Consider the following 14,346-nt stretch of genomic DNA (forward strand, 5'->3'; position numbering starts at 1 on the left):
TTGTATTAAAATTAATAAAATGATGAAAGGTAAAATTTAATTATTCTTTTATGTTATTTAGTTTCAGAATATATTATGTATTTTTGTATATCTTTTATTTCAATTTACATATGTAGACGAAAGTAAACTATTATTATTCAAGGAACACTATCTTTAATTCGCTACAGTGAATATTTAAGTTAAAAGAAAATTAAATGACTAATAATTTTAAAATAATCAATTTCTGCACACACTAAATTGAAGAAAAGAAATTAGTTTTGTATATCAAATATTTAATATGATACCAGAATTAATCGTTCCACAGAGATATTATAACTTTTTTTGATATTAATCCAAAAAGATAATTCAATAAAGGGTAGGTAAACAATCATACCCTAGATGTCTGAAAAAATATAAAGATTTATAAAAATTGATAATATTTTTGTTGTAGATATAGATTTTTATAGAATAAAATTCTTATTTGATGATTTTTATTTTTTCACTGAAAAACAATGAACGGTATGTCTGTTGCTATCATTATTCAATTTATCTTATTATCTTAATTTATTTATCACTTTTATTTAGTCTTATTACTGTTTTTATCAAAAATGTATTAGTTACGGGAAGCGAGTAAGAAGCTTTCACATATCTGAAAATTAAGAGCTAAGTTGTCTATTTGATTAAAAATAAAGGCAAAGAAAGAAAGGCATTTATTTTGTTATTTATTTTTCTCCCACTTTTGTATTTAATATCCTTGTCATATTAAAATAACATTACGATAATATAATTACTAATATCTTAGAAGTAAAATCACTAAATATTATAAATATTAATATAATCATAAGCGGAATGGATTAATCAAACAAAACTTCTTACTTTAATAATGAAATAAAAAAAATTCATTTAGATTGGATGCGCCATCTGAAATATTTTGATCTAATTTGAAAATAATTTGATTTTTACTGTATTACAAAATAATATATTTATTTCAAATGTTGAGTCAGTAAAATTGCTCATTTGATTGTTGGGAAATAAACTCCTCATTAAAAATTTTAAATTCCAGATTGTAAAAATTTCAATCAAAACACATGGATTTCGTTGGAGGTGTTTTGCAAAATCAAAAAATTAAATTTGACAAAATATTTATTTCATAGTACTTTTATTAATATATTCAAAGTAAAGTTGTATGATGAAAAATATTCTATGAATTCAAACATTATTTGCCAAACAACCCTTCCTTACAGATAATTTTTTCAAATCAAATTTTAAACGCTTACTTTTAAATAAACTTTTTCAAAGGGATTAAAATTATTTTATAGATTTTTCAATAAGCGCACTTTTCTTACATCAGCATGCTTTTTCTCATCATAATAAGTTCTTACATATTGAATAGAGTTTTTATATTGGAAAAAAAAAAATTTATTCTCTTAAAAGTAATAATAAATAAATAAATAATAAATATTATTACCCCTTGATTCTTTTCAAAATGCTCGCCAGCATTTAATTTTTATTTTTCACTGAATGCCTTTTAAGCATTTATATATAAGATTCAATTAATTTTTATCATAATTATCTTCCTCTTCTTAAGCTAGTTATATATTTGTATATTTGTATACAGGATTTCTTCAAAATCTTTAAAATAAAAGCTTAAAATATGTACTAAATTTACTTCACAGAAGTTTCATTAAAAGCAGAAATAAATATTGCCAGTATACTGAGAATAAGAGAGTAGAGTGGCATAAATAAATAAATAAATTTATATTTATAAATAGAATATATTTTTATACGCAATATTCCGTATCAAATTAATTAGGCTAATTTTGGAAATATTTCAAAATTTCTGTTACGCATATATATCAGATTACAAAATTAAATAAATGCTAAACTGATTAATTGAGTGTAAATTTTAATATCTTTATTAAATTAAATGAAAAGTTATTGCAGAGAATATATTTTACTGACCTGTTTAATTTAAGATACTTAAATGCATGGTACTCCAAACTAAACCAACTAAAAAACTAATTTAATTTAGTTGTAATAGACTAAAAGACAAATAAAAAGCACTTTTGCTATTTTGCTGAATGTTATTATTTGGAGCTTTTGAAAATGAAGTCAGCCAATTTTGATTTTCTATTTGTAAATTGAATGTAAATAGTTCTTTTGTTAAGATAAAAGCCTTATTTTTTTAATGAACTAATTTTATTCCTCTCTTTGAAGAAGCACTTTCTTTTCTTAAACAGATATGGCTTGATAATATTCATTCTCTTGCTTTTTAATTTGTTTTGCACATAAATGGAGTTATGAAGGATAATTTTTGAATTTATTACTTTGTTTGATCTATTCTAATACTGCTAAATAAATATTAAAAGAATTAAGTTAATATTAGTCTATGATAGATCTAATAAATAAATAGACAGATTGAGAGATAGATAGATAGAAATGCAAAATTTGTTAAAAAAGAGATGGAGAAGCAAAGAAGAAAAGTTTCTTCATTATAATTGATTGTAGGGAAATTAACAAACAGTGCGGCCTTTCCTCTTTAAGTACTTGCTAAGCTTAACAGCTAAGAGTTGATCTTATTATTTAATTATGTATGTTCCAAGTGAAATTAAAAGAAGGACTAAGGTAAAAAAGTTGATATACTTATAACTTCTGTAGCTTAAATGATTTCTATGATTGTTAAACTGACACAATATTAAAATGAATGATAGGAATTGAATAAGTTGTATAGGAAAAGCCTGATTTTCCTTAATTACTTTTTTTTAATAAATGAACAAAGAATCTTTTTTATTTTATAATTGCACTTTTACCCCCTTAATATATATTTAGAGATCAATTGATTGACTGATTGACTGAATCAATCCTTTCAATTTTCACTTTTATCTTTTATACAGTAAATTTAAAAATAAAAAATTGAAATTAAATTATTAATAATAATAAATAATTCAGAAAAAATTTAATAATTAATCAAAAAATCAAAAAAAACAAAAAAATTAAAAAACAAACAAAGATTTTACTATCTTAAAATCACAATATATCTTTATAACACCTACCTATTTATTACAAATATACAATCAAGTAAACAACGCATATACATAAATGGCTGACTGTTGCGTTCAAGAAACCTAAGATTTTACTGCTCAATATAATGCTCAAGCTTAATAACATTAGGCACAATCTTACATCACTATTCCTTAATGTCCTCCTATTTTATATAGCAGTTTTATTGAACAATCCTCTTAGACTTACCTTAATTTATGCTTATTTCAAGACTAAGTTGTTATTGCATAGGTAATTTGCTTTTTACTTTACGATAACACAATATATAATTCATTCATTAAATGATTTAATTCATAAAAATTGTTTTATTGTTAAAATTATTTTTGATTCTCGCAAAAAGAATACTAAATAACTCATACTTAACCCGCAATTAATTTAATAACAATAAGAGCTAACTAAATCTCCTGATTTTTAATTAATTTTGCTTAGTTGAACAGCTCTTTTTATTTTTTGAAATATTTAATTCAGAAACTCAATCGATCGTTGCTAATTTTTACTGAAGATATTAATTTTCCTTCTAAAATCATAAATTTGATTTAAATGGATACATAAAACTTGTTACACAAAACATAAATCCTTTACAAATGTAAAAGCGATTTTGAATCAAATAATAAAAGCGCTATTCATCAATAAATATTACTCTCCATTTTATACAATCATAATGAAAATTACAAAAAAGTAAGTATTGGAGTCTTTGATATTTGATAACGTAAATCCACCAAATAATAATCTATTAAATCAAAAAGTGTTATATTAAAACAGTGATAATTCAAAAAAGCAATTTACAGTATTTATTAGTAACGCATTCGATAATTTATCTAACAGGGTGATAACAATATTTGGAGAAGAAATTAATTAATTTTTTTACTCTCTCTCTTTTTTTTTTGTGCTTACAAGATTACTCTGAATTAATTATAGAACTAAATTTTTGAAAATAAAATAAAGAAGCTTAAGTTTTGTTACTTGATATTTATCAAATCATAACAGACTAAACAAAAATAAGAGTTGATTTTAACAATTTAAACAGAAGATTAAATCTTTTTTATATATTAATTTATTCATTCTCTTAATATTTCATAAAACTAAATATATCTTTTAATAAATAATTAGGATAGACTTGCAAAAAGCACATTGATTTTCGATGGTCTTGTAAAGTTTGCTATATTTTCTGAATAAAATGGATAATACGTCAACTCAAAGATAATATTCAGCAAAAATGAATTGTCAACTACTTTCCTATTCTTAAATTCAGCTGAAGCATAACTCTGGTACATGAAACTCTTAGAGCTCGGTATTCCCCAATTAGTACAAGTAGGATATCCCACCTCTGAATAATAACGTTAATTCAGCGAGTAACAAGCAGTAAACTAAATACTTGCTGAAGAATAGGAAAAGATCAAAACTCACTCTAAGAAACCCTCAATTTTCAAGTATGAAAGCCTTGACATTCCCTACTAAGGTTTCTACAACTAATTCAATTAAACTAATTAAACTGTCAACAGAAGATTTAACAAAACCAGCAGCTAAGTCCAAGGCTTTCTCTACAAATTGATCTTAACCAAAAACATCAGAAACGTTCCCAAGTAAGATGCTATTGTCTTAGAACAAGTACTCCTTTGAGAAAATAATTGAATTTCGAATCAAAAATTTGCTTTTAAATTAATTTAAAAAAGATTTTTCCTCTCCAGAGACTTTTTCATTTATAATCAATCAATCTATTTCTTCTTTTATAAAATAATACTAAAAAAAAAATATCATCATTAATAAATAAATAAATAACAAACTCTTACAATATAATAACCAACTATCACTTTAAACTCTATAAACAATTTAGTTAACAATTTGCTATGTAAAACTTTACTTCCTATTTCTAATGAGTCAGCTTCATTCAATTCATTCATACCAACCTAACTGGTTAGCTAGCTAGATGCTAATAACATCCTGTCAAGCTATTTTAAAATCCTCCTGTATAAATAAGCAATTAAGCTTTCATATCCCTCCATCCTTCCTTTGCCGTTCATTTGATAATATTTTATCGAATTCTTTTTAAGAACATATTTATTTGATCAATCAACCCGATTGCCAACAGCTTGAATGTTCATATACAAAATTCTTTCAAATTATTTCAAAATTTCAATATAACAAAAATAAATAAAATTATTACTATTTTACTTAACCAATATACCGCTCAAGCAAATGGCAATCAATTTGAAAAAACTAATAAATAGTCGATAAAATAAAACTAATGGCTAGGGGTTCTGCGGATGGATATAAGCTAATTTTTTAATTAATTTTATGCTGACAAAAAGGATAATAAAAGTCACAGCAAATATAATAAATTACTATATTATATATATATATTTATATTTTATCAGATGTGTAATACTATTCTAGTTTTTCTCGTTTGCTTGTAATAATCATTCTATATCAATCAACTTAATTTAAACTATTTAATGTTACACTATTTAATTTATTTAAATTTCTTGTATAGTAATTCAAGTTACTATACTTATAGTAAAGTATTTACAGCTAAGCGGTAGTGAATATTTCACAAATTACCCTAACTTCCATAATACAACAATTAAACACTTTTAAAAAAATGTAATATCTATAACTCAATAATAAAATTCTTTAACAAAAATAAATTTTAAGTTTTCATTCTTATTTTTCTTAATTTTGCTTAAAGTATTAACTTTTTTCTTTTCAAATTAGCTTGATAAAAAATATTAGCTCAAATTTAATCTTAATAGAGACAAATACCTAGCTTTTCATTTCAAAATTTTAGCCAGCAAATAATCTTAATTTTACTTTCACTAGTAATTTACTCTTTCATTCAGCATAAATAAACTAACATTTTTGCTAAATAATTTATAGTACTTATATCGCTTGCAGTTTACAAATTTAAACTCAGCTAATTTTAGTATTTTAGCTAATCTGTTTTCTTTTTCGCTGCTGAACAAAGAAATGTCTAAAACTATTTTTCTCTCATTTAACAAAGTTTTTTAAAATAAAAGTTATTATTTTCTAGTGCACTCAAATAATATTTAGCACACCTTAGCTTACATCATTATGTTCAAGCTTAAGCAGGACTCTAACTAGTAAGTTAAGAATTTAATTAAAATCTTTTGAGGTCTGAGCTGAGATACTTTAAAATTAAGTTATTTATAAAATCTAAATTTTGGTAACTCATTAGGAAGTAAAAATTTTGGCTCTTCTACTTCAAGTACTTCAAATCCAATAATTTGAAGTTTTTGTTTTAAAATTCAAAAATCATATTGTACTTTTTTGGTCGCTCCTCATTATAATTAATCAATTTATATCCACGAATAAGGAAAGCTGCTGGTGAATTAATTATAAATTAAACATAATTAGATAATTTTATCAATATAATCATAGATATGTTGATTTTTAGTCAAATTTAATCAAAAATAATAAAAATTTATTTAAGAAAGTATTTTTAATGAATTAAATTTACAGTCTCTCTTATGCAAAGAATCATTATCTTGTACTTGTGTTACATTCAATTTTTCCAAAATTATTGCATTTAAATTTAAAACTATATCTTTACTAGAAACACAAAAAAGCGTACTTTAAAATGTTGAGAGTTTTTCCACAATTTTAAAAATCAATTATGGATAATTGCATCTATAGCAGAAAAAAAAACGTATGGTAATTCTTAATTTAAATTACATCTGTAGAAGTAGAATATTTTCAATATCTTTTAAATATCGTTTTTCGCTGCAATGTAAATACACATAATTATCTAAATAGATTTTAATTCTCCCCAGAATTTAAAGTAAATAAGCAATAATTACTAATTAGAAAAATTTTCCCATCGATATATCTGAAAATACTTATCACAAATAAAGATTCTTATTTTTTCCTAATGTTAGTTATTCTTGCTTTAAAATACATAAGTAAAATTAGAATCATTAAATATAAATAAAGTAAGCTAAATTCCAAAAAATTGATTAAATTACTCAGATAAGCAGTAAATAACTGCTAATAAATTTATCATTTGTTGCGAATCTACTCATTATTTTGTTAACTTACAATTAAAAAAAACCACATTTATTTTTTTTCTTAAATTATGGTAAAATATTAACCTACTCATTTTTATAAAATAAACAAATTTTTGTACCGTTTCTCATAGATCTTTATTAAAATAATAAAAAAATATATTTAAATAACTCATTCAAAGAAAAATATAAAGAATTTATTTACATTTTTATTAAAACTATTTCTTTTTTTGTGATTAAAAATATGAAGAACCGTAATTTTTCAGTAATCAAAACGTTAAAATCTTAGCTTAAATATTATTTTAGTTAATGATTAATTAAAAAAGTGAGATAAAAAATGATATTATAAATCTAAATTAATGATTAAATTTTATATATTTAATTAACAGCTTTCAAATTTTACTTTTAATTTATTATGATAAAAGTTTAAATAAAAAATGATTTTTTGAATGTTTCTAATTCAGAATTAAAACTATTACACCTCAATTTCTCAATTATTAAATTATTAAAAATGTATTTATATGGACTTAAGACTTTTTCTTAATGTTGTTTACATTCTAAATAAGCTAAAAGTTATATATCAAATATTTAAGCTTAAAATTGTTAGAAAAACAGTCAATTAAGTAATAAAAATAGGTTTCAAATCATTCAAAATTATAATTTAGGATAATAATTTATTTAAAATGGAACAGAAGGTTATTGTATCTCCTCCTTCAACTAGCTTTGGATTTCTTAATTTATTGAGTTTAGCCATATTTTATGCAAAAGTAGAAAAAAATCTCTATGTAAAATGGTGGATCGTATTCCTTCCTACAAATATATTTTTCATTTATAGCTTATTAAAAGTATTGATATTCCTTACAAAAACATAGTCAATGGCTAGCAAAATATAAAATTTTTAAGATATAAAACTTATAATGATTTGGAAATTCACATAAATTATTATTCTTAGTAGTTGTATAGTAATTGCACTTTTCTTAAGCTAGTATTTATAAAAAATAGATGATTCAGAGACGCCTGAGCAAGTCAATGAGTCTTTAAAGCACATCTTAGCAGCTATAGCAGTGATATTTTTTTCTTATTGGGGATACTCAGTAGCATGCAAAAACATAATTGAAGATTAATATCTTCCATTCAAAGATAATTCTGATGAAGATGAGAAGAAAGTTTCTTTTACTTAGTTAATTATCAATAGTATTTTATCACTAATGGGTAATACTATGACAATATGCTCAGGAGGTGCATGCAATAGTATTTATTTTTCAACTGTCTCTGCATTTTTTAGTGCATTTGGCATTCCTATAGTTGAATATATTCATTACTTAAATTTCATTGCCTTTTTCTTCATTGGAATTTCACTTATTTCCCTTTACTCTGTCAATAACACTTGTAAATACCCGCCATTTATAATTAGTGCAATTGGAAGCTTAATGATTTGCAGCGATATGATTTTCGAAATCCATAACTACTTAACATACACTGGAAATGTATTAATTATAGCAGGTGCTATTTGGAATTCAAGATTAAATAAATTTTCTTTCGCAAAGAGAAAAAAAAACAAAAAAACACCTAATGGATCAACATCTGCATGATTAACAAAAATTTTTAATTGACAAAAAAAGAAGATAAAATTGATTAAAGAGATATTTTGTATATAAAGTAGAAATCTTTGATTTAATTCAAAAATTTAATTAAAAACACCAAACAGATATACATGCATACACACAAACATTAATACACGCTTGCTTATATTGTAGTAAATCAACTCAAATTTCAAATCTCAAACTATAAACAAACAAACATATTTATTTCTTCTTTTATAATTTGTAAATGGACAATTTTATAACATAACAAATACATTACAAAATCTTCATTTATTTGCAACCTATTTTAATCCTTTGTTTTTAATTAATACCAATCTTACATTTAAATGAATGTTGAGCTGAAAGCAATATATTATTTTATTATAGTTAGAATTATTTAAATTCATTACTATCAGAAATTTTGGCATACTTGCTGATGATTATTAAAAGATGTATTCATTAATTAATTATATATTTTTTTTCTCATATCTTTAAACAAATTATAACATTAAAATTTTTTTTAATTTGATTGATTTTGAAAATAGTTAAAGTAAGATAATAGTAAAATTAATAAAGCAATAATGTCTGACAAGCTCTTCTTTACAAAAAAAAGTAAATCTGATGAATTATTAGATTCTTGTTGTCCCAAACTATCCTATAAATAAAGACTGATAGGTTTCATTGTATGTAGTGCGATAGGTAATTTCGTTTTTCAAACAACTAAATGTGAGTAAATAAATATTCAATTCATATTAGGTTGGATAATCTCTATATTAGCTATGGGCGTTTTCTTTAGTAGAAACAAAGATATTGCATTTTTCGCAGTACTTTATACCCTCGGAAATATAGTCTGCATCATGGGGTATTTTTACTATTCAACAAAATCAATATTTAAATAGTTTTTACTATAAATAGTACATGTTTTCTTTCAGGACCTAAATCTTAGGTGAAAGCTATGAAACATAAATCTCGTATTATCACTACAATTGTTTTCATATTATCTATGGCAGGAACTTTAGTATTCGCCCTAGCTGTTAAAATTATACCTTTATGTATTGCTTTCATAGTTCTCCAATTCCTCTCCTATATATGGTATACTTTGAGTTTTATACCTTTTGGACAAAGAATAGTAAAGAAAGTTTGCTGCTCTTGCTGTGATCCTGAGTCTTAAAGCTCTTGAACTAATAAAAATGAATGAAGCTAAACAAAAAAAAATTTTGAGAATATATTTTAAAGTTAATAATATTTATTTCTTATGATTTATAAAAAATATAAAAAATATTTGTTTATTAAAAAAAATAATTAATTTTACAAATACTTTACAAAAATATATTTTCATACATACATACAAGATACAACTAAGCTAATAATATAAAAACATCATAAATGTAGTTTAAGAAGATATTAATAAAAAGTAAAATTGATTATGAAAGTATTTTACCAACTTTATTTAGTTAATTTTTTAAGATTGTTAAAATGAGAATTTTTAAATTTGTGAAATAATTTTTTTAATGATTATTTTATCAAACTAAATTATTTATTGATCTATAATTAACATTTAATTTGGTTATAAAATAAAAAAACTTTATTATTAATTAGAATTTATATTTATTTCTTCAAGCAGAAAATGCATCAGCCTTTTCTGAAAGAAGTTCTTCAGTTGTAATTCTTATCTTCTCTTTAGAGAATTCATCAATGTTTAATCCTTATACGATCTTATAGTTAAAGTTAGAACAAGTTACTGGATAAGAAAAAATGAGTCCTTTTGGAACACCATATGAGCCATCTGAGTAAACAGCCATTGATACAAACTCTCCTGACTTAGTTCCAAAATACCAGTCATGCAAGTGATCTTTGACAGCATTAGCAGCACTCATAACAGAGGAATTTTTTCTAGCTGCAAGAACTTCACCACCTCTTTTTTACACTCTTTCAATAAATGCATTATTTAAATAGGCTTCATCGTTAATAAATTATCTGATTCTCTTTCCTTTTTTATAAAATTTATTTTTTAAAAAATTATCATACTTATTATTTGAAAATAAGATTTTGATAAACATACATTAACTCATATTCTCTCTCAAATATTGATATTATCTATCTTGTATTTTGGAATAAGTTAGTTTTTTATTTTATGTATATGAAATCTTTTTAATTAATTTAATTGTAAGCTGTTTATATAATTGTAATTTTTACCTAAGACAGTTCCATGATTTACATCTGGATATTGAGTTGTTGAGTGATTACCCCAAATGATAACATTTTTTACATCAGTTATTGAGCAGCCAGCTTTAAGAGCAATTTAACTAATAGCTCTATTGTGGTCTAATCTTGTCAATGCAGAGAAATTCTATTTTGGAATGCTCTTAGCAGTTTCTGCTAAAATGAGACAGTTTGTGTTGGCAGGATTGGCTACTACTAAAGATTTGCAGGTTTTTTTAGCAACTGTATCTAAAGCTTAACCTTATTTCTTGAAAATATTTCCGTTTATAGTGAGTAAATCTTTTCTTTCCATGCCTGGCTTTCTTGGGAAACCTCCTATGAAGACAGCTACATCAACATCTTAAAACAATATACTTTCATTAGAGCCAGTTTTAATACTTTTAAGGAGAGGGTAAGCTCCATCTTAAAGTTCAAGCTCAACTCCCTACAAAATCGATTCTGCTTATGGAACATCAAGCAAACGAAGATTTATTTTTTTATCTCCAAAGCATTATCCTGTAAGAAGGAGAGGTAAGAAAGCATATCCAATTTGACCAGCAGCTCCTGTAACACATACGTTAATTTCATCATTTTCCTTAGAATAAACAGTGGTCTTACTCTTTTAGAGTTAGTGGTTGATTCCTACTAAGCTCAACAAAGATAAACTTCCATAACCAAAAGTCTTTTTTGTAAAATATTAACTAAATTTAGAGAACATTTATTTTATAATTCTTGCTTGACCTACTCCTATTTAATTTTGTAAAAATAAACTTTTTTTGATAATAATTAAATTACTTTTTCAACTTTATTGGTATTTTTGAATATCTTTTCTGATTATTTTATTAAGATAAGATAATTTATTTTAAGCAAAAAGCGCTTAACTAAAAAAAAATCTTCACATCTTTGACATATATATCAAAAGATTGCATACTATGGATTTATTCTTTTCATCTAAATTCTTTAGGTTTTCTATCAACAAAAACGTCATTTTACTCCAAATTAAATGCACTTTTGATTTATTTTTATTATGTAACGAGCAAATTAAATAAAAAGTATTAAAAATACTAGAAGAAACGTTACTTAAAATTCTAAATAAATAAATTTTAGTGATATAATTTGATTGATTATTAGAGCTATACAACATTTTTTTTGTAAGTAAATATATTTTTTATTATTATTTATTGCATGATATAAAATAATTAGTTAAAAATTTAACATTAATTTTGAATTTTAAAGAAAATCTAATGTAAAATTGATTTAATAAAATATTTATTATTCAATTTTTTATTAATAATTAGACCAATAATATGCTTTTTAAAATTATAAATTTTAATAATTACAAACATAAGTAATAAAGGTAAGTACTTATAAAATTATCAACTTACAAATTAAATTATTGTACATAAAATTTTTTAGTTTAATAGAATATATTATTTCTTATGATAATTTGCAAGTATTAATTAATGTATTCTAACTTCTATGTATAAAATAAGGAAAAATAATTAAAATATAGTAATAAATATATAAATTAAAATGATCTAGTTAGTTATGCAATTATTTTATTTTTAATTATAATCTTATGGTGATTTTGTTATTTAGAATTCAAAAATTTTAAGACCTAAGATATCATTTTTAAGATTATTCTTCTTACTTTTATTAGCTTATTTGCAAGATCAATTCTTAATACTATTTAGTTTTTTTATAAAGTTGCTTCATTATATGTTCAGAGACTAATAGTTTTTCAATTATTTCATGTTTACTCAGTTTATTGTATTCTTCATAAGCTCCTAATAATCCCTCTTTACTTTTATGAAGATAAAATAAGAAAAGGATATAATAAAATTAAAATTTATTAAAGAAATAATTTTATTAAATTATTGAATTTGTACTTAGATTATATTTGAGTAAAAAAAGAAAACTATAACATTTAAAATATTGTTTTTTTTAGTTAATTTAATTACTTTATATCAGATATTGAGATATCTGACTTCTTATAAAAACTTGTCTTTTATTCTTTAATACTACTGTTAGTTAATTTAGGTTAGAGTACTTAGTTTCCCTATTTTTATTTTATTTTTTAATTTTTACTTACATTTATTTACATTAAATTTACCTTATTTAGTATTTTTGATATATTTTATTGCTCAATCATCATGATTTACTTAAGTTCATCTATTTATGCTAAAGGGTCATTTTTTTATTGTGCTTATTCTAATTTTAATAATGAAATATTTTTTATTTATTTGCTCTAATCCGTGCTTTGTGTAAGCATATGATTATTTGATGAATGTTGAGTTGACTACTTATATGCAGATTATTGTTGTTAAATTTGATCCTAAGTAACTGCATGTTTTTATAAATTACTTTAATTAATAACTTGTGAGTTTTAGTTTTGACTTTAGTTTTAGAATTTTGATATAAATTTCTATTTGTTGTTATAAAATGATGGATTTAACGTTGTTATATCTTATTTACTTATATTATTTGATGATGTTATAGTTTTAATGTTGTTCAAATTATCTGCTTAAATTGAATCAACAACTACTTGAGCTTATTCATCTTATTAGTTAGATTTACCTCCCATTTGAGAGTAAAATGAAGAATTTTAACTAGAGTTTTTGCCATCAAAATCTTAAGGAGAGTTTCTAATATAATTTTAATAGTAGCTAGCATCATAAAAACAATACTTTTTATCATTTTATAAATTTAAATTTAACTACTGTTTTATCTGCTACTCTTAGTTTAAATTATGTTTCTATATTTCGTGTTCATGTGTATTTTATTTTGTATCCTATTTGATATTATGTTGCTTTTAATCTATTCTGCGATGGCCTTTACTATTTAAGTTAGTATAAATCTACTGTAATCTTTATTTTTCTTTAGAAGTTTTAGAATTATCTAGAGGAGGTTTTGCAGGTTTTTAAATCGAATCAGATTTTCCCCTTGCATTTTATGAGTAAAATAGCTATCTAAGATTACTTTCATTGATATTTTTATTTTATATTTCTTGTAATTCAAAGTGGTCATATTAACCAATCAACGAGTTTTATAAATCTTTAAGAGCTTTATCATCTTTATCATACTAACTAATTTTGTTTAATGAGTTATTCAGCCTATTTGATTTTAGTTATTTCAGTTAGTTTGTATTTGACTAATGAGCAGAACCTTTAGAGAAACTTCTATTAGATTTATGAAATTTCTCAATATACATTTCCTAAATATCTAATTTTTATAATAAAGAATTTAAAATCTGAAACTAAAATCTGATGGATTATTTTGAAGAACTACTTTTTCTGTTAAAGTAATTATCAATTTAGAGATTATTGCTTTTAAGGTTTTTAGCCAATTAATCAATAAAAGCATAATTTAATTTTAATTATGTAATTTTAAATTGGTTAATAAATCTAATCAAAAAATGATTTTTTTAGAAATTATTAATAATTATTTTCAAAAGTGATTAAAATGAAGAGAGAAATAGTAAATTTAATTAAAGATTGCATTTA

The 14,346-nt window shown here is 22.9% G+C and overlaps 5 protein-coding genes across 5 annotated transcripts; 3 read left to right on the forward strand and 2 right to left on the reverse strand. All coding sequences in view use genetic code 6, as the record gives it.

Annotated features, from left to right (window-relative positions):
* Nucleotides 1-3,078: 3,078 nt before the first annotated feature.
* On the forward strand, nucleotides 3,079-4,659 carry TTHERM_00052220 (hypothetical protein; the record flags this gene model as incomplete). The annotated part of the gene is made up of 2 exons (XM_001014918.2): nucleotides 3,079-3,270; nucleotides 4,150-4,659. The coding sequence occupies 2 exons, from the start codon at nucleotides 3,079-3,081 to the stop codon at nucleotides 4,657-4,659; spliced, it is 702 nt and encodes a 233-aa protein (XP_001014918.2).
* A 3,082-nt stretch (nucleotides 4,660-7,741) lies between these two features.
* Nucleotides 7,742-8,650, forward strand: TTHERM_00052240 (transmembrane protein, putative; the record flags this gene model as incomplete). Its single annotated transcript, XM_001014920.1, has 1 exon — nucleotides 7,742-8,650. One exon carries the CDS (start codon nucleotides 7,742-7,744, stop codon nucleotides 8,648-8,650), a length of 909 nt encoding a protein of 302 aa, XP_001014920.1.
* A 572-nt stretch (nucleotides 8,651-9,222) lies between these two features.
* On the forward strand, nucleotides 9,223-9,821 carry TTHERM_00052250 (vesicle transporter SFT2B; the record flags this gene model as incomplete). The annotated part of the gene is made up of 3 exons (XM_001014921.3): nucleotides 9,223-9,340; nucleotides 9,398-9,503; nucleotides 9,557-9,821. 3 exons carry the CDS (start codon nucleotides 9,223-9,225, stop codon nucleotides 9,819-9,821), a joined length of 489 nt encoding a protein of 162 aa, XP_001014921.1.
* A 436-nt stretch (nucleotides 9,822-10,257) lies between these two features.
* Nucleotides 10,258-11,561, reverse strand: TTHERM_00052260 (cytoplasmic and cytosolic malate dehydrogenase family protein; the record flags this gene model as incomplete). The annotated part of the gene is made up of 2 exons (XM_001014922.3): nucleotides 10,258-10,631; nucleotides 10,838-11,561. The coding sequence occupies 2 exons, from the start codon at nucleotides 11,559-11,561 to the stop codon at nucleotides 10,258-10,260; spliced, it is 1,098 nt and encodes a 365-aa protein (XP_001014922.2).
* Nucleotides 11,562-12,469: 908 nt separating this feature from the next.
* Nucleotides 12,470-14,165, reverse strand: TTHERM_00052270 (hypothetical protein; the record flags this gene model as incomplete). The annotated part of the gene is made up of 3 exons (XM_001014923.2): nucleotides 12,957-14,165; nucleotides 12,805-12,902; nucleotides 12,470-12,647 (listed from the first exon to the last, which is right to left on the reverse strand). Exons 1-3 carry the CDS (start codon nucleotides 14,052-14,054, stop codon nucleotides 12,470-12,472), a joined length of 1,374 nt encoding a protein of 457 aa, XP_001014923.1. The 5' UTR covers nucleotides 14,055-14,165.
* Between the last annotated feature and the right edge of the window lie 181 nt (nucleotides 14,166-14,346).

This window comes from Tetrahymena thermophila, assembly GCF_000189635.1.
Source record: "Tetrahymena thermophila SB210 genomic scaffold scf_8254659, whole genome shotgun sequence".
Classification (NCBI taxonomy): Eukaryota; Ciliophora; class Oligohymenophorea; order Hymenostomatida; family Tetrahymenidae; genus Tetrahymena; species Tetrahymena thermophila.